The sequence below is a fragment of the Dama dama genome, chromosome 23 (assembly GCF_033118175.1).
Source record: "Dama dama isolate Ldn47 chromosome 23, ASM3311817v1, whole genome shotgun sequence".
NCBI lineage: Eukaryota > Metazoa > Chordata > Mammalia > Artiodactyla > Cervidae > Dama > Dama dama.
The window spans coordinates 77,049,888-77,069,260 of NC_083703.1; the positions used below are offsets into that span (position 1 = coordinate 77,049,888).

The 19,373-nt window shown below is 37.6% G+C and overlaps 1 protein-coding gene across 1 annotated transcript in view; it reads left to right on the top strand.

Moving 5' to 3' along the window:
* CSE1L (chromosome segregation 1 like) overlaps positions 1-18,904 on the top strand; it is a 34,774-nt gene extending 15,870 nt beyond the window's left edge. Inside the window, exons 7-25 of the mRNA XM_061127446.1 lie at positions 203-310; positions 1,773-1,865; positions 3,921-4,088; positions 4,195-4,324; positions 5,198-5,263; positions 5,675-5,877; positions 6,305-6,389; positions 7,440-7,501; positions 9,474-9,610; positions 10,725-10,828; positions 12,532-12,629; positions 13,842-13,992; positions 14,136-14,344; positions 14,716-14,813; positions 14,916-15,001; positions 15,521-15,602; positions 16,813-16,959; positions 17,830-18,061; positions 18,686-18,904. Coding sequence (XP_060983429.1) covers positions 203-310; positions 1,773-1,865; positions 3,921-4,088; positions 4,195-4,324; positions 5,198-5,263; positions 5,675-5,877; positions 6,305-6,389; positions 7,440-7,501; positions 9,474-9,610; positions 10,725-10,828; positions 12,532-12,629; positions 13,842-13,992; positions 14,136-14,344; positions 14,716-14,813; positions 14,916-15,001; positions 15,521-15,602; positions 16,813-16,959; positions 17,830-18,061; positions 18,686-18,775 — 2,349 coding nt within the window. The 3' untranslated portion in view covers positions 18,776-18,904. The remainder of the gene's footprint in view (positions 1-202; positions 311-1,772; positions 1,866-3,920; positions 4,089-4,194; positions 4,325-5,197; positions 5,264-5,674; positions 5,878-6,304; positions 6,390-7,439; positions 7,502-9,473; positions 9,611-10,724; positions 10,829-12,531; positions 12,630-13,841; positions 13,993-14,135; positions 14,345-14,715; positions 14,814-14,915; positions 15,002-15,520; positions 15,603-16,812; positions 16,960-17,829; positions 18,062-18,685) is intronic.
* Positions 18,905-19,373: the final 469 nt, after the last annotated feature.

Here is a 19,373-nt window from a genome sequence, read left to right on the forward strand (position 1 = left end):
AGCTACTATGGACAGTTTAAAAAATATATATACTTTTAAAGTATTTTTCAAAAATCTTAAATGAGTGCACACTGCTATTTAAAAGCCAAATTTTGGAGAAGATATATAAATATTGAGTTGGCCAAAAGGTTCAGCATAGTACAAGGTTTTTTCACTAAGGTTTACGATACACTGAAGCCATCTTCCTAAATTCTTTTCCAAGGCCACTATTGAACTCTGCAGCACCCATGCAAATGATGCCTCTGCTCTGAGGATTCTTTTTTCTTCCCTGATCCTAATCTCAAAACTGTTCTACAGTTTAAACTTTCAGGTAAGTTTTATTTCTTGTTTTTGGTTTTTATTCTTTGATGTCAAATGTAAAGTTTTTCACTTGATAAAGACTTCCTTGCTAGCATTGATTTCACCCCCCCACCCTTCCCCCCGACCCAAAGAATAAGTATTAGTTGTTTTGTTTTCTGATTCCCCCCACTTTTTATCTACAAATTCTGTTCTATTTTATAGTATAGTTCCTAGACATGCTAGTGGGTAGATGTTTCATAGGGAAAAGTAGCATTCTCTTAGTATAGTAAGTTAGGGAAACCCCACATCCTAAATGACTGTTGGGGTGTCATCCTATATTCTATTTTATTGAAGACACAGAGCACATTCTCAGGCCTTCCTCTTGTTCATTTAAGTGGGTATTGACGCTGGGGGAACCCTGTTTTGATTAGAGGCCTCTGGCTAGGTAATACCAAAAAAAGTTTATAGCTTTTAATGGAAGCGTATCGGGTAGACAAAACAGGGCAGAAGCAGGCGTGGGGAAGTATAATGAACCAGAACCTCTGTGTTTCACAGGAAACACGGCCACAATCTCAAAGTAGAAAATACTTGGTCACCCTGTTGCTAGTGAAGTAGTGGCCTCCAGTCATTGTTTCTGTTCTTGAGTCAATAAGAGTCAGGGCTTCAGGACAGAAGGAAGTCTTACTGGTACAGATTCCTATACTGAGATTTAAGAGGAAGGATGTGGCCTTTTCGTTGACTTTAGCCAGAGCCAAGTACCAGACTTAATCATCCCAACATTACTCCCTCATAGTGGTAGGGACAGCATTCCTAAAAGGAATAGATAGAATGAATGGGAGATGAATAGCCCAAAATGGCATACCTTCATTTGTGTCCACCTGGACAGCAATTTGAGAAATTCTTAAAGGGTACCACTGGGTTTTGTTTTTTTTTTTTTTTTAAACACCTTTGAATTCTACTTCCTAGAAGTCAGGTAGAATGAGGTGCTTAATAGTTTGTTAGTCACAAAAGCCTAATAAGTAGGAAGGAGGCATAATCTTTACCCTTGGGGGATTATTCCTCATTAAGAGGGCAGCACTGTGCCACAGGAAATCAGTAACTGTATCAGCCAGTGAGCGTGACTTGGTGGTCATCTTAAAAACACTGCAGTAATTCAGAAAGGAAAAGAAATATATCGGTAAGCACTGTGTTGGTGTAAGGGAAGTCTTTAGCCTTAGCTTGACCTTAAAGGAATAAGTAGATTTACATTGGGACAGGAAACAGGCGGCATCATTTGTGATTGAAAGCTTACGGAGACAGTCAGAGTGGTTTAGTCAGCTGCCAGACCCAGCTGGAGCAGCGAATTCTTGTCAAAGTAGATATTGGTTGACACAGCTGAGAAATGTGGACTTGAGTCTATAGGCATGTGGAAAACATTTGCCGTCATGGGGAAAACTTATTCAAATATAATAATAATTTCAACCCAAAGTTTCAAGTCACCATTTATTCTTTAGGATCTCCCTGAATTTTTTGAAGATAATATGGAAACTTGGATGAACAATTTTCATACCCTTTTAACATTAGATAATAAGCTTCTACAAACTGATGTAAGTACTATTTATTTCCTAAGTAGGCTTTTTTAAACTAAGAATTATTTGAAATACAATATTAAATGTCAATTATATCTCAGTATTTTTAAATGTTAAAAAAGAACTATTTGAATACCTCTGAGAAGATTGGAGAGAGGATAGTTAATTCGTCTTCAGAAAAATGTAAGTTGAGAACATTTAGCATTGTGTTTATTTATTTACTCTTGCATTGTTAATAGATAAAATTCTAAGAATGCAAGTAAAATTTTATTATGTGGGATGTTCCACATTTGATTATTTATAATGTGCAGAATTACTCTTCTTGTAGTACTGACTCAAGTCACAATTTACAGGTAAGGCTATTTCATTACATTATTGAAAGTAAGTCTTCAAGAATATTCACATTGTGAGCATTTTATGAAATAGAAAATCACTTGTCATTGAAGATAGTAAGAAAACTTAAACCTTTGTAATAACAGCCTCTCTTGAAAAAGTCATCTACAGTGCGGGAAAGAGGGTACATGAAAGTTTGTAATGTGTGTAAGTTTCTGATCTGGGTTTTGTAATAAGCGCTTTTCAACATAATAACACTTCTGTGTTATTCATTTGCTTATTTATTATTATATTTATGATTTACTCTTTCTCAAGAAACAAAAAATGTAAAAGGTAATATAGTAAGAATACTTCAACACCAGATAAAAGTTACAATTAGTGATGCAAATCTGTTTGGGGAGTGGTGTACAGAGGGAGAATATTACTGTGGGTATACAGCACATTTTACCTGAGATTTACAGAGAGGATGCAACCAAGAAAAGGGTTCCTAAAAAATAACTCCTTCAGTCCACTAGGGAAGAAAACACCCCCTCAGAAAACAAGCTTGTCTTGGGATGCAGGAGACAAGTGCTCCGGCCTGGTGCACTGGGAAGACCCAGAGGAATCGGGTGGAGAGGGAGGTGGGAGGGGGGATCGGGATTGGGAATACATGTAAATCCATGGCTGATTCATATCAATGTATGACAAAACCCACTGGAAAAAAAAAATAGTAATAATAAAAAAAAAAAAAAGGAAAGAAAACAAGCTTGTCTTTACACTTAAGTCTAAAGGAAGTTTCTCACACAGGATTCATTTAACTGTGTGTCATCTGTGATACTTATGCTTTGAGGAGCTGTACTTTTTATCTCTTCTCAATTTGAGTTCTTTGACACATAATATAGCTCAAAAAGTATTTGTGGATTGCTGCTGTATGTCTTAAGGATTATTCTATCAGTCACTGTCACGGTTGCGAGTGGGGCTGGCAGACTTTTCCTGTAAAGGTCCGGGTATTTTGGACTTGTGTACTATATACTCAGCTCTGCAGTTGTAGTTGAAAGCGGCCATGGGCAATACTATAAGTTGTATAAATGAAAACAAAGAATGAGTGTAGCTGGGTTTTAGTAAAACTGTACTTCAGAAACTAGGCAGCAGCTTGACCCCTGCTTTAGGTGGTGGTTTAACATTTTACAGTAAACGTGAAAGTGTTAGTCACTCAGTCCTGTCTGACTCTGCAACCCCATGGACTGTAGCCCACCGCGCTCCTCTGTCCATGGGATTCTCCAGGCAAGAATGCTGGCCATTGCCTTCTCCAACATTTTATAACAAAACTATTATTTGTGAGAATGTTATAGTATTAACTTATGGGGAAGAGAGCACATTTTAATATATTTGAAAATGAGAACCTTTTGAGAGATAGCAAGACTACATTAGAAATGGAAGTGTGATATGATTGATGTTTATTGCTCAGATTTTTTTAGGAGTATATTATTTTCAATTTAATATGTAAATATTTTGTAATTCAGCAACCGGAAGAAAGGGCTTTATTTAATTTGAAAACTTCTGATAACTGTTCTCATTGATGAATAAATAAGAAGCATTTTCATATTTTATTTATTTGAAAGACCAGGTAAACAAATTTGCAGTGGCATAGATGTGTTTACAGCACTTTGAATTTATAATTTTTGAAGAGTTTGGCTGCTCTCCGTGTTTATGGTAGCATTGAAGTTGTATGTTTGAGTCTTCTGTTTTCTCTTATGTGAGGATGAAGAGGAAGCAGGCTTACTGGAGCTCTTGAAATCGCAGATTTGTGATAATGCTGCACTTTATGCACAAAAATACGATGAAGAATTTCAACGGTACCTGCCTCGTTTTGTCACAGCCATCTGGAATTTACTAGTTACAACAGGTCAAGAGGTTAAATATGATTTGGTAAGACGATGGTGGAGACAAATAATTAAAGCATCCCCCTCCCTCCCCCGTGAAGTAAATGATTCAGTTTGCTCTTAAATATGCTTATTTTTGTGTTTTATTCCAGTTGGTAAGTAATGCAATTCAGTTTCTTGCTTCAGTTTGTGAGAGACCTCACTATAAGAATCTCTTTGAGGACCAGAACACGCTGACAAGTATCTGTGAAAAGGTTATTGTGCCTAACATGGAATTTAGAGGTAATTGTGGAAAGCTTTTTCAGGAGATTAGTTAAAAGCTCATTTTTTAAAAGAGTAAATTAGTGTTTAAATTTATGTTATTGTAAAATTAATTTAATTAACATTGAATTAATGTTAGTGTGAATTTGAGAAGTCTTCTCTGTGTTGCTTTTTGTAGCAAATTCAGTCTGCGTTTTATTGGATTTCGTATTTTACCAAGGCAAAAGCTATTTTTGAATAGCTGACTTGAGACTAGAAGTGATTGATAACTTTTAAATACAGAATTGAAGCCCACCTAGTTCATGCTTTAAGGTTAAAATAGTCCTAAGAGTCTATTTGTATAGGATGTCTTTCTTATGAGTAAGAAGAGCAGTCATTAGATCATTCAATCTGGAACAGACTGAGGAAATAAAAGTGTAACATGGGGTTCTATTTCCTTTCCTTTTCATAAAACCATATTTAAAGGACAGATCTTTATTCTGATACTGTCCTACTTGTTTTGGTGTTGAAGTGACTTTTCTGAAATAATGGTGATGATAGTGGTTAGGCGGTTGTTTAATGTCTTTACTTGTCAGAATGAAGAGCTGGCCTCCCTGGATTGATCTCCAGCACTTGGGAAAGTTGGTGATAAAGTGCAGTTCTGTGTACGCTCACATTAGAACAGTGAGCCTGTCTCACAGCTGTGTAAATTACCTGTTACCCAAGCTTTCCGGGTAGCATTTACTGCTCTAAGAACAATTAGTAAGAGTATGTGAAATAGTCATTGGTTGGGAAAGAACACTTCGCGGAAAAGCACGGTGGTTCCACATGCTCTTCTGCATACCCAACTGTAAAGCTAGAATGACCTGCCATGTCTTGTAAGAGGTGATCTGAAATGTCATCTTGCTTTTGCAGCTGCTGATGAAGAAGCCTTTGAGGATAATTCTGAGGAGTACATAAGAAGAGATCTGGAAGGATCTGGTATGTTGATTTTTAACTGTTGGTCTCTTAGGAGCCAGTGTTAAAGTAGGTCTTTTTTTGATAGTTACCAGGAAGTAAGGGAGTCAGGGTAAGTGTCATTTCAGCTGTCTTTCTCTGGAGAACTGTTTTCCTTCTTTAATTTGTGCATGGTAAAAAGCAGCCCTTATATGAGCTATATCGAAGTATCAGATGTTGAATCATTTGTCTTCTCTTTTTTTATATACTTATTAGTATTTATCATACTATGATCTTTTAGTTCCATTATCATTTTTTGTTTGTGGGGAGAGAATTTTTTTTCATTGTTTTTTGTTGCTTATAGCTATCAGATGGCAATTTGTTTTCATATAAACTTGATCAGTTGGTTGGTGGTTGCTTCTTTCTCCCATGATGTATTTCCCTTTGATTTTGTAGATATTGATACTAGACGCAGGGCTGCTTGTGATCTAGTTCGAGGATTATGCAAGTTTTTTGAGGGACCCGTGACAGGAATCTTCTCTGGTTATGTTAATTCCATGCTGCAGGAATATGCCAAAAATCCATCTGTCAACTGGAAACACAAAGATGCAGCCATTTACCTGGTGACATCTTTGGCATCGAAAGCCCAAACACAGAAGGTAACTCTTTTCAGTATATTTTTGTTTCGAAAACATAGTTGTCCTTTAGCACGGAAGTAAAAAAGAAGTGATATATTTCTGGTTATATAGCCTACTCTGCTAGATAATGTGTTCTGATTAGAACTCATAGTCTCCAGAAATGACTTTATGTTGATGTATTAATTACATGTTTCTTATAGACCACAGTATAAATGATACACTTATTTCTTTAGGTGAGACTCAGTATAGGAGACTTGCTAAGCTTAAATTTAGCTGTTCTTTAATTTAGGGAAGTTTCTTTATTATCTATTAAACCAGTCTTATTTTATATGTAAGCAGCTTATGTTTTGAAGTATTTATCTTTAACCTGGTTTTCTAAAGCTGCCTAAATTTCCATTATGGTAGATTTATACAGGTAGTTCATGTTACTGTTATGAATGTTTTTTAGCATGGGATTACACAAGCAAATGAGCTTGTAAACCTGACTGAGTTCTTCGTGAATCACATTCTCCCTGATTTAAAATCAGCTAATGGTGAGTTTTGTGAAATGTTTTTAATACAACTTACAGTGTACCTGTAATTCTTATGTGCACTGTTATTTTAAACTACCAAATGAATGCTGTCGTGGCTCTATATCATTCATGATACTGAAAACAGTGGCTCCTATCCTTGCAGTTACTTCTGTTGGATAAAATTTCAAACAACCGTTCAAACACCTTGCCCAGGTGAAATTAACTTTCCCTAAAGAAAATGTTGCTTCTATAGAAGGAAAAGAGGAACAAGTGAGACTGAATTGTCAATCAGTTTTGTTATCCTAATAATTTCACACTAGAAATCATACTTTGGGTTTTGTTTTCCTTCTCATTTAAAAAAAAAAGAACTCTTGGGAATTCCCTGGCGGTCAAGTGGTTGGGACTCTGTGCTTCACTGCTGAGGTCCCGGGTTCAATAGCTGGTCAGGGAATTAAGATCTCACAACATGGCCAAAAATAAAATAAAACTTAAAAAAAAAAAATGAACTCATAAAAATGAAAGTAAATTTAAAGCACTTGAGATTAATAGATGCTCAGGATACTTTCGTATGTTTATAAAAGTATGTTATAAGATAGATGTATTGTGGAAATTTTAAAATCACTAAACAGTAGGGATAACATAAAGAACTTCCATGTTACTGTCATTCAGCTTCAAGAGTTTTTGACAATTGGCCAATATTCTGTCCCTCTTGCTAGTTAGTGTACTTCCCACTGCTCGTGTAAGCTCATCTAGAGAGACTTGCTCCTGATTCAGAATAGCTCCAGTTCTGGGAAAAGATACTGTCATTATTTCCCGTGGCCCAAATCATTTTTGTTCAATTACATAAGTAACGTATGTTCCTTTGTAGTGAAAATTAAACATAAAGGTGAAAAAAATAAAATTATTCTTAAACTTACCAGAATTAATAGTTGTGTGGTAGATCATTATATAATTAACTAAGCTTTAATTACTTAACATTTGCTTACCAGAACCATGTTTTTAAAATCTGATAATATTGTGACTGATTTGAGAGTAACAGTTAAATAACTGACTTTTTATTTCTTTTAATAGTAAATGAGTTTCCTGTTCTTAAAGCTGATGGCATCAAATACATTATGATTTTTAGGAATCAAGTAAGTAGCTTTTCATTTATATGTTACATGCCACTTATTCTCTTAAGAGCTTTATTGTATACCAGCTTCTCTTCCCTCTACTGTGCAGTCATATTTGGTATCCACATCTAACAAAATTAACAATATCTCCTTCAGAACTTAAGATACAAGGTCGTGATTAATTTTTCTTAGTTTCTCAAAAATACTGTTTACACATTGCTTATGGTTGATATGTCTCATGTCCCTTAGTTTACAACAGAGGGGTCCTTCTTCCCCTTTCCTACGCCCTTTTTTTTTTTTTTTTTTTTTAAAGAAACCAGTCATTTGTCTTGTAGAGTTTCTCATTCTGCCTTTGGCTGATTGCATCCTCAGTGGTATAATTTACCTCTTGTTCCTCTGTTCCTGTATTTCTCATGTGAGGTTAAGAGTGATGATCACATTTTTTATTTGAGGTATAGGTAACCTTAATATAGAATTCACCATTTTTAAATGTATAGTTGTGTGGTTTTTAGTATGTTTATTCTTTTGCGCAACCAACATTACTTCCTCATAGATTAATTAATTACCAATTTGAATGGGGAAAACGGGATACAAGTTTCTGTGTTTTTCCCCTTTATAAGTTCAGAGTAGTGAGTTTGGTACCTTACCAACCTCCAGAGGACAAATGAGATGTTTTGTTTGTTTTTTTTTTTTTTTAAACTCTATAGTGCCATCTTTGGCCAGTAGGGGCCCCATTATGTAGGGTTTTGTATCTTCTTTTCCTTTTTAATTGGAGGATAATTGCTTTATAATATTGTGTTGGTTTCTGCTGTAGATCAGCATAAATCAGCCATAGGTATACATATGTCCCTTCCTGTGTCTTCTTGACATAAATTTAGTAACTTTTTAGCAGCAGCTTTTCTTTGATAATATGACACTATTTCAGGTTCATCTTGTATATTTCCTGTCCCAGACCTGAGTTTGCTACCCTTGAAGGTGGGAAATGTTACTTAGAGACCATAATCTAGATGCTGGGGAAACTGATTTTATGCTTTTTCATGAAGAGATCCGGGAAATAAATAATACCAATATTATCAACAAAGTAATACTACTGAGTGCCATTTGATTTCTTTGTGTCTCTTGTATCCTTAGCATATTATCCTGTTGGATGGATAGTCAAGAAATAACTGTTTAAAACAACTTGAAATTATTCTGCATTTTTGCCACTAACTTGATAAATAATTAGATTCATACTTGTGGTGTTTTGTTTTTCGGCGGGAGACCTGAGAAAGGTTACTTTACATGCCTCCAAAGTCAGGCAGGGTACATTCAGAAAGGTCTGGCTTTCCTCCCTGTTCCTTCTCTCTTCCTAAAGGTAACCATTTTTTACTGAGTTTTGGTTTGTTTCCATTATTTAATTTTGAAAATATAACCTAAAATTGTCCCCTATCTATTTATATATTTCCCGCTCTCCTATACAGAAGAGAGTTTGTTAAACAGTTTTTCTGCATTTTTTCTTCTTTGGCTGCACCACATGGCTTGCGGGATCTTAGATATTCTAAAGTTTTAGAAGTTTTTAATGAAGAGTAGTATGCTTATGTTTATGCCTCCCCTCTCGCCTTTGTTTTTTAAAGAAGAGAAAATGAGGCACAAAGAGCTTGAGTGATTTTTCTAAGAAACTTGCTAGTGGAAAGTGGAGTTCCTGAGATGAATTAAATCAGTCTGCTTATCCATGATTTCTTTTTTACCCTAAAGTCATAGTTTCATGCTCAGAGCTAGAGAATTGGTTGGAAAAGTGAATGTGAGTTGAACCGTTGCATGGAAGAAGTTTTGATTTCTCACCTGTATCCTATCATCTCCATTATAATAGTAGCTGGAAATTAGAATCAGATTCTAACTGATTTTTAAAATTAGGTTCTAACTTTTTAGAGTCAGCAAAGCACTCTCTTCCAGTTGGCTCTTACTCAAAGACGGCATCAGTGATTTATGGCATACATATTGTTGTCTTTTTCAGGTACCAAAAGAGCATCTTTTAGTCTCTATTCCCCTCTTAATCAATCATCTTCAAGCTGAAAGTATTGTTGTTCATACTTACGCAGCACATGCTCTTGAGAGACTGTTTACTATGAGAGGGCCTAATAGCGCCACTCTGTAAGTATTTGACGTGTATATTTTTTCATCTTGGGGTGGCGACCATTGGTAGTGGTTAGAGATAGCTCAGTGTATTCATAATTTCATTAGAAGTTAGAAAAATAAATGTGAATATTTCACTCATTTATACAAATATGTCTCATTCCAAAAGGATTTGAGACCATGCCAGAGTAGCTATGTTACGACAGTAAAGTTAAGTGGAGGAGATTGGAGCAAAGGAAAATAACTGGGGTGCGAGGTTAATAAACAGAGGCTTGTCAGAGTATAGTATAGTAAGGAAACTCAGAAATTCTTTGTGGAATCCTCTAGCAACCACGGCAAAGAGAGAAACCTGGTGGGTTAAAATGTCCATAATTTCTGTGAGATTAAAACTGGAATGGTGATTCAGAAGGCATCTCAGAAGCAGGCCTTGGTTAAGGGAATACTGTGCAGTAGCCCTGTGACCTGGCTGTTCTTGTCATCGTACTTAGTGCTGAGACAAGACACAGCTGAGTGAAAGTAAATCTCTGGGTGTCAAGGTAGTGGCTCTTGAGGCCTATTGCAAGGATAAAAAGAAGGGGATTGGATGGTCTGAGTGCCTTTCAGACCTTTCTTCAGCAGTGTTATTTCTTGAAAACTGAGCTTTGGGTTAGAGATGGAAAGCATTCTGGGTTCTTTTCTTCATCAAGAACTTGAAGTCCAGATACACTCAGTGGCTAGTTAAGGATTAAACGGTTATCCTTTGAGGTGAGTTAAGACAGTACTGTCTTCAGGCTCAGAATTTATGCAGAAAAGAGTTCTGAACTTGCTCTACCTCCTGGAAAGCTAGGTGATTGAGAGTACCAGTTCCATTCTCAACATTGACAGGTGTAAACTAGTGATGACCTCAGCAGTTTAGACAATGTGGGTTTGCCTGGTTTGGGGTTTGTTTAATTGTGATTGGTCTCAGACATGCCCTCTTAGGAACTTAACATGAGTACATGTAAAAGAAATCTTTTCGTAAGCGGTGTACCAATTGTCAGTGGTGGGAGATGACTCGCTTTATGCCAAGAAGTGTGATTTAGTAGTTGCCAAGGGTATTCCAGAGTGACACTCAAGAGTTGGTGGTGACTGAAGGCTGTTTTTTCATCTATAGCTTTACAGCTGCAGAAATCGCACCGTTTGTTGAGATTCTGCTAACAAACCTTTTCAAAGCTCTCACACTTCCTGGCTCTTCAGAAAATGAATATATTATGAAAGGTAGGCCATTTCCCTGGTATACAGACTCTAAGCATCTAATCTCATAGACTGCAGGGGTGGTCAACACTGAGTTGTAGTTCAGGTTATGTTGAGAATTTGGTAGGTTTAGATATTTTTAAATGAAAAATACTACTGTTAACAGTGTTTTCAGAGAAAGTTTTACCCTAACTTGATATAGAACTCCTCTTATTAAACCATTTCAAAAATAAATAAATGAACCGTATCAAACTCCTTTTTTCTTTTCCTTGACTGACACTCGAGGGCAGAGATGAGCTGGGACTACATTTATCGACAGCATGCTCTGCTAGGTCTGGGTGTGAAACCTGGGTGTGTCTGATGGACCCCACACAGATCTGCCTTCATAGACACCACTGCCGAGGAAGCAGGCAGCTAGCTGTAGGCACCTGTGCTGTGTTAGGGGAGTGTCTTAGTAACAGTTCTGGGACATTCCAAGAGTCCAGCACAGTTTATATGACACATAGGAAATGGTTTGGAGAAGGAAATGGCAACCCACTCCAGTATTCTTGCCTAGGGAATCCTGTGGACAGAGGAGCCTGGTAGGCTGCTGTCCATAGGGTCGCACAGAGTCAGACACGGCTGAAGCGACTTAGCAGCAGCAGGAAGTGCTTTTCGAAGAAACTGCTCCCAGTGCCTCCGGCTTGGTCGGTCAGAACCCTTAGGTGGTTGGGTGGGTGTATGTGCATGTGTTTCTGTTTGTAAGTGTGTATCTAGGTATATTTGTGTTTTCGGCACTGTATTTCTCCCAACAGTGATGTGTAACTACTGTTGTTTAATGTCCATTTTTTGAGGCAGCCGACTGGTCCGTGGTCTTGATTGCTGTGTTCCTAGGGTGTGCAGGAGCATGTATGTAGTATGGAGCAGCTTCCCAGTAAAGACTGTTGTATGCGTGAATGCAGGGATTCTGTGCCAGCCCAGTGGAGGGACGCTAATCCACCCTGTAACCTCGGCTTTCTAGCAAGTGGTGTCTAAGCTGAGCTGCAGGATAGGGGGCGGTTAGCTACTTGCAGGGTGAGCCTTTGGCATCACAGCAAAGTTTAGGAGGAAAGAGGATATGGTGCCTGTGTGCACCTGGCATATCGTAGATGGTCTACTTAGTAACCTTCTATTCCATTTGTGTAGAAACAGCCATCATATAGTTTTAGCCTAATGTATTTATCTCTGCTGCCCAGTGTTTTTTTGGGTGTCTGTTAATGAACAGTTAATTTCACAGTATGGGCCCTCTATCGCTTGCTGTGTATTTCTGGATTTTTCTCAGGCTCCTCATCTCTCTTTTGTGGGAATGGGCAGGTGGCCTTCTGTTTCAGCTTGTGGTGGGTTGTGATGTTTCCAGGGGACTGTAGGTAAAATCCCATGCCACTGGTTGCTGGTGAAGGAGACTCCCTGCCACACGCTGCTCCCTGCGTCTGCCTCCTGCTTCGCTCACCTCCTCTTTACCTGCCTCTTTAGTCACTTCATTATTTCTTACTGTCCCGTAAGCCTTCTGGAAATAACAAATAAATAAATAAATTTTGTTGCCTGATTTTAGAAAGAAGGGAAATTTTAGATTATTTTTAAATGTAGAGAGCTATCTGAGGGTTGTTTCAGAGTCTTAAAATTTTATTTTATGAATCAGAAGACTCTTCTCCCCCAAGAAGTGTTATCCTGAGGCTTAATTACACTGTCTCTGCTCTTGTATTTTACAGCCATCATGAGAAGCTTTTCCCTCCTACAGGAAGCCATGATCCCCTACATCCCTACCCTCATCACTCAGCTCACACGGAAGCTGTTAGCTGTCAGTAAGGTAACAGAGCCAGTTTTGAAAGTGCGGTTGCTTTTTAACCTAAATGCTTCAAACTCTTTGAGCCTCAGAACTCCTTGGCAATCAGTCGGACAGGGAAAGATCTATGAATTCTTCCTGACCAGCAGTTAATATATGATTCTGAAAGTGTGGGGTGACATAGATTGGAGACATGGCAGCAGTCACCTCTAAGTGTAAGCTCAGAAACTTTAAAACGTTTTATTCTCACTTTCAAAAGTAACGTGTTCATTGAAGAGAATTGAGAAAGTACAATCTGAAATAGTCTTAGATGGAAGAAGTAGGCTTTGCCCCAAATGGACACAAAAGAGGCTATTCAGATTAATGTCCTTTTGTGTCTCTTCTTTCTGACTCATTTCCCCCAAAATAAAGTTCACTCCTTCTTTGATCAAAAATTTTATAGATATTTTGATCCGTATTTAAATATTAATACCAAGTTTTAGAAAAGAAAAATCTGTTTTAAGTCCAATAAAATTCATGTGTAGATGGTTATTGTTAATTATTCTATTAAAAGGAGATGAAGTCCTAGAAAGTATTAGGGAGACTTTGAGAATACTGATCATTTTTCCATTGAATCCTGGGTAAGTGTCTAGGGCCTACTTGGGTTTTGGGGAATTGAGAGAAAAGAGAGTAAGGTGTTTCCACTTTCACCTGGCCCTGTGCTGCACGTTCATCTTCAGTTCCTCAGCTTTATATGGTAGCCTTCAAGAGATTTTGATTGAAAGCGAAAATTGAAAACCTCTGGTTTGAAGGATTGCTACTGCAGGTGTAGGCATACTGAGGCCTGCAGAGGTTAAGGTTTGCCTGAGGTCCCACACCAGGCCAGAGGCAGGGTCGGGCCCTATATGTCCCAGTTCGTCTCCTCCACCGCTGTTACAGCAACGGCGCTGGGGGGGCACACAGGCCTGCAAAGTTCCTTATAAACACTGGGAGCTGGGGTTTGTGCAGTCACCTTCCTGTGCCTCTGAAGTATTTCTCATAAGTAGACAATCTGCCCGTTAAAAATAAAGTCCATCCCGGCATTAGTATTACTATTTCATTTTCTGAATTTTCAAGTCACTATAAAATTTTAACATCTAGGCTTTTTAGTATAACTGGTGTTTTTCTTCTTAATAATGTTTTCAGTAAGGTTAAATGTGTTTTAGGTAGTGAATTACATTATTAGACATAAGCTTTTTATTTATTTATTTTTTTCAGAACCCAAGCAAACCTCATTTTAATCACTATATGTTTGAGGCAATATGTTTATCCATAAGAATAACTTGCAAGTCTAACCCTGCTGCTGTTGTAAATTTTGAGGAGGCTTTGTTTCTGGTGTTTACTGAAATTTTACAAAATGATGTACAAGGTAGGTAAAGAAAGTTATTTTCTTTCTGGTTGATTAAAAATTATTCAAGTGATTATAAAATGCAATCTGCCTAAGAGATATGTGTCTTTTGCGTCAGGGCCATTAATTCTGAAGCTGAAAGCTGTTTTTACTTTTATCAACAGAATTTATTCCGTATGTCTTTCAAGTGATGTCTTTGCTTCTGGAAACACACAAAAATGACATCCCGTCATCCTACATGGCCTTATTTCCTCATCTCCTTCAGCCAGTGCTTTGGGAAAGAACAGGAAATATTCCCGCTCTAGTGAGGCTTCTCCAGGCATTCTTAGAACGAGGTTCAAATACAATAGCAAGTGCTGCAGCTGACAAAATTGTGAGTCAGATTTATTTTGATATAAGTAACTTTTAAGATAACTGAGAAACTAGAGATGGCAGATTCTTTTTAATTTTTAAAAAATTTCTTAAAATGAACTTACTATAAAGGGAATTAGTAGAAAATGTTAACATCCATTTTATTAGAACTAGGTATCCCTTAGTTATTTATCTCTTTGGTAGAAACTTAACATTGAGGGCTTATTATTTGGGATTTTTCCCCCCCTTCTATACTTCAGAGGTAAGACAGAGAAAATGCTATTTAGATAATTAAAGCATGCACTCTTTTCCAAAACAGATCACCTGTTTAATTTTCAGAATAATTAATCCTTGCCTCTTTAACTAATTATTATTTAATCTAATTTGTTGTAGCCTGGGTTACTAGGTGTCTTCCAGAAGCTGATTGCATCCAAAGCCAATGACCACCAAGGTTTTTATCTTCTAAATAGTATAATAGAGCACATGCCCCCGTGAGTATGAATACAGCTTCATTGTACATTTAATTGAGGAGTCCATTTGGGACTCAGAAAAATGCTGGATTTATTTTGTTGCTTTTTTGTTCAATTCTTCAGTGAGTCAGTTGACCAATACAGGAAGCAAATCTTCATTCTTCTGTTCCAAAGACTTCAGAATTCCAAAACAACAAAGTTTATCAAGAGTAAGTAAAGTCATTTGAGTTTTCCTACAGAAATTTTTTATCATTTATAAATTTTATATATAAAATATTTTAAGATGCCTCTATTCTCTAAACTAAGTCATTTTCAATATACTATGCTCCAAAGGTTAGCTTGTAAGTTTAAACATCAAAATATTTTTAATAGAAAAATCATAAAGAAATATAAATCAGAGAGAGACCATATGTAAACCTTTTGTCCCTGTTGGCTCAGATGGTAAAGAATACACCTACAAATGCAGGAGGTGTGGGTTTGATTCTTGGATCAGGAAGATCCCCTGAAGGAAGTGGCAACCCACAGCAGTATTCTTGTCTGGGAAATCCATGGACAGAGGAGCCTGGTGGGCTACAGTCCATGGGTTCGCAGAGTCAGACACGACTGAGTGACTAATGCTAAGTTGTATTAAAAGGCCAGTATTGATGCCAAGCTATTTGGCAGACTTTGACTAAGTTGCTTATTTAATGCAGTCCTCTGTATTGATACTCTACATCTCCTTTCGACAGGTTTCTTAGTCTTTATTAATTTGTATTGTATAAAATACGGGGCGCTAGCACTGCAGGAAATATTTGATGGTATACAACCAAAGTAAGTCTGCTTTTATTATTTATCATCCTGTTTTCAAAAACAAAATGTTTTATAGATGGCTGTATAGTTCTTGGCACAGTTATAATATCTTTGTGGTTTCCAAAATATTCTTGTGGAGGGGAGGTTGGGCTGTAAAGAAAATACCTGCAAGCATTTTTCTATTCCTAAAGGTCCCTGCCCCTACCCGCTGTATTCTTTACAGCCAGGGCTTTATGTTGTGTTAGATGTCTGGCATGTCTCCAGGAGCCTCCCTCTGTTAAGGTCAGCAGTGGTTTTTCAAGTGAGAATAGTTTGGATCAGTGAAATTTTGCTCTTGACTTAGTGTATATGCATTAAGAATACAGATAAGCAGCATTACCCATTTACTAGGGAAGGAAGGCAGTAAAGTAATGATGGAGAATAACTTCTTGAAAAAACTTTATAGATATCTGTAGTAAATCAAAAATAATTCCTGATTGATTGAAATGTGAAAAAGGAATTAACCTGAGAAGTACCAGAAAATAGATTTTCTAGCTACAGGAAGTCATGCGGAGCAGAGCAGCTTCACTAAGTGCTCGTGGCATTAAACTAGCAGGGTCTTTCCAGAGAGCGAAAATACACGCTTGTCAGAGATCAGAATGTCCATGTGCCTTGATATTTACCATTTCCACTTCAAAGAATTTAATAAGATAAATTCTTAATAACAGAAGTACAGACTTAAGAATTTTATACCATGTAGAATTACGGAAAACTTTAATTCCAGGATGTTTGCAACAATAATCATTGGCCAAATCATTTTTTTAAAATACAGCTTTTAACATTCACATACTTAGAGGTATGTAAGCATAGAAAGTTGGAAACTTTATAATCCAAAAATGTTAAAACTGGTTATTGCTAGATGGTGAGGTGATAGTGATTCTTTTTTCTCCTTGCTTATCTGTGCTCTGATTGTTAGTTCTTCAGATTTCTTAAGTAATCTGAAAAAAACGTGCAAGATCAAAAAATGGCTCTAAAGATTTTCCTTGAGTGTGGCTTAAGGTGTAGTATTCACAGAAGATGGTGGCAGTTGGTCAGAACAACGGTTTAATTTTTTTAGATCTCTTCCTCTCTGTTGACCAAAATTAGCAGCCTTTTTTTGTATTTTATTATATTCCTAAGGAGTCACTGAGTGTAAATAAGTTAGACTACTGTAATTAAATATTGAGTGAATTTATTTTGCTTTGATTAACAGAATGTTTGGAATGGTTTTGGAAAAAATCATTATTCCTGAAATTCAGAAAGTATCTGGAAATGTAGAGAAAAAGATCTGTGCTGTTGGGATAACTAAATTACTAACAGAATGTCCCCCAATGATGGACACAGAGTACACCAAACTATGGTAAGTACTCCATTCTGAAGTTTTTGGAAATTCCAGTTTCCTTCCCCTGTGATAACAAAATTAACCAAGCTTATTCTCTTGGGGGCCAAGAGAATTGGGTTTGACCTCAGCCTCCTCTGTAGCTACCATCAAATCCAAGACATGACTTGTGGGTTCTTCTGGACCTAGAAAGATTTTGTTTCCTGATTATTTTTATTTCTTTTGGCCATGCTTAACAGCATGTAAGATCCTAGTTCCCCCAACCAGCAATCAAAATTGTGCCCCCTGCAGTGGAAGCGAGGAGTTTTAACCACTGGACTACCAGGGAAGTTTGGGGGGGGAGTCATGGACCCCTTAGAGAGACTGCTGAGAGTCCCTGGTCCAGATGATCTCTAAGGCTTTTACACAGTCACTCCATTAAACTGGCTTAAGTCTTTAAAAGGAGAAACTGAATAGGCAGAAGGCCTTAACATGCTGTGCTTGATGTCTTGCTCCTTGATGACCTGGCTTTTCTTGACCCCTTCCTCTCCCTTACGGTTTCAGTCAGGCAGCCTCTTACATCAGATGATCTGACAACTTGAAGCTTATTTCTTCTAACTTAAAACCATTGAATCTCCTCAATTTGACTTCACACACATGGCCTTCTAACTAGCCTGGGTCACACAGCCAGCACTGAAAGTTCTGGGCAAAGGACATCGGCATGCTATGGCCCAAAGAATTGAAGAATGCTTTCCAATTAGACAAAATCACTGGTGTCCGTCTTAATCTCAAGGATCCCTTACTCCTCCTGAGATGATGAGTCTATAGTTCGTGTCTCTGAGGACATTGCTCCTTTATTAATAATTTAAATCTTCCGAGAAGTTACTTAAATCTTGTCATCTTCCAATCCAGGACTCCTTTACTACAGTCTCTGATTGGCCTATTCGAGTTACCTGAGGATGATACCATTCCTGATGAAGAACACTTCATTGATATAGAAGATACCCCAGGGTACCAGACGGCCTTCTCCCAGTTGGCGTTTGCTGGGAAGAAGGAGCACGACCCTGTGGGTCAGATGGTGAACAACCCCAAGATTCACCTGGCACAGTCACTGCACAAGCTGTCCACTGCCTGCCCGGGGAGGGTAGGTGCCTTGTTCCCTCAGAGAGCGCTCCTCTTCTCTGGGCTAGTCTGATTCACTCACAGAGCTGTGTGGGCGGGCACTGAAGTGCCTGTTTCCCTTGTTCAGCACAGTCGACCTCAGGTAGTCACAGGCAAGGTCTCTCTCTTAAGTGATAGGCTCTTTTTTCCTTTATGATGTGCAAATGATTTTAGGAGTAAAGACAAAGTGGAGGATAAAACCCTTTGACTAGAAATGTATTTATTTCGAAGAATGAAGTATTAATGTTTTTAAGTGCAACATATTCAGAAATAATGGACCATAGATTAAATCTAATAATGGTTTTATATTGCATTAGCCAGAAGCAGTCTTACAAATTGCCAGAAAATCTATATTTTTGGTTGTTTTATTTTGGAAAATTTAGGACATAACTTAGTGTAATAAATACTCGTGTTTATTACAGACCTTCACTAAGTAATTTGAGAGCAAGCCTTAGGCATCATGTCCTTCACCATGAGTACTTCATGAGGCATCAGTAACCAACGGGACTTGATTTAAGCAGCCATAATACCACTATCACACCGAACAATGAAACAGTAACTCCTGTGGGTCCACGTTTTAGATCTGTCATCTGTTTCCCGTCTGTAGGTCCCCTCAATGGTGAGCACCAGCCTCAATGCAGAAGCGCTCCAGTATCTCCAAGGATACCTTCAGGCGGCTAGTGTGACGCTGCTTTGAACTGCCCTCTTTGAACTGGCTTAGTCCAGAATGGCTTCTGAGGACATCACGTAGGCACCTGAGCACAGCTGCATTAAAACAACGCGTGTTCTTTCTGAACTTGTCCATTAAATGTTGTTTTAAGCTGAACCGTGAGCAGATTAGTTTTGTGTGATCATAAATTGAGTGACTTTTTGTCAGTTTGCAGCTACAAAGGCAAGTATTACTAGCTTAGTGTATGACATTGATTTCAGCATTTGCACTGTACTGTTCTGACAATTCTAACATTTTGACGGATACTGACTGTGGAGACACTTTTTCTGTTACTGAGTCCTTTTGTTTCGAGGCTGTTGCCATTCGTATTTCTCTTGTCCTTTGTGTTTTTGTCTGTTTCCTTAAGCTTTTACTGAAAATGTGAATAAGCAAAGAAATCACTTGTGTAACTTGCCAAGAAGTGCACATTTCATAGTTTTAAATCTGTAATCAGCAATAAAAAAAGTCCTAAAATAACGTATCTAAGAACACCTTAAGGGCAGGTTTCTGGTGCTGATATTTTTATAATGAAGAATTTAAGTTTTTCCTCTCCTGGACTCCATAAAATCCTAATTTCTAAACAATT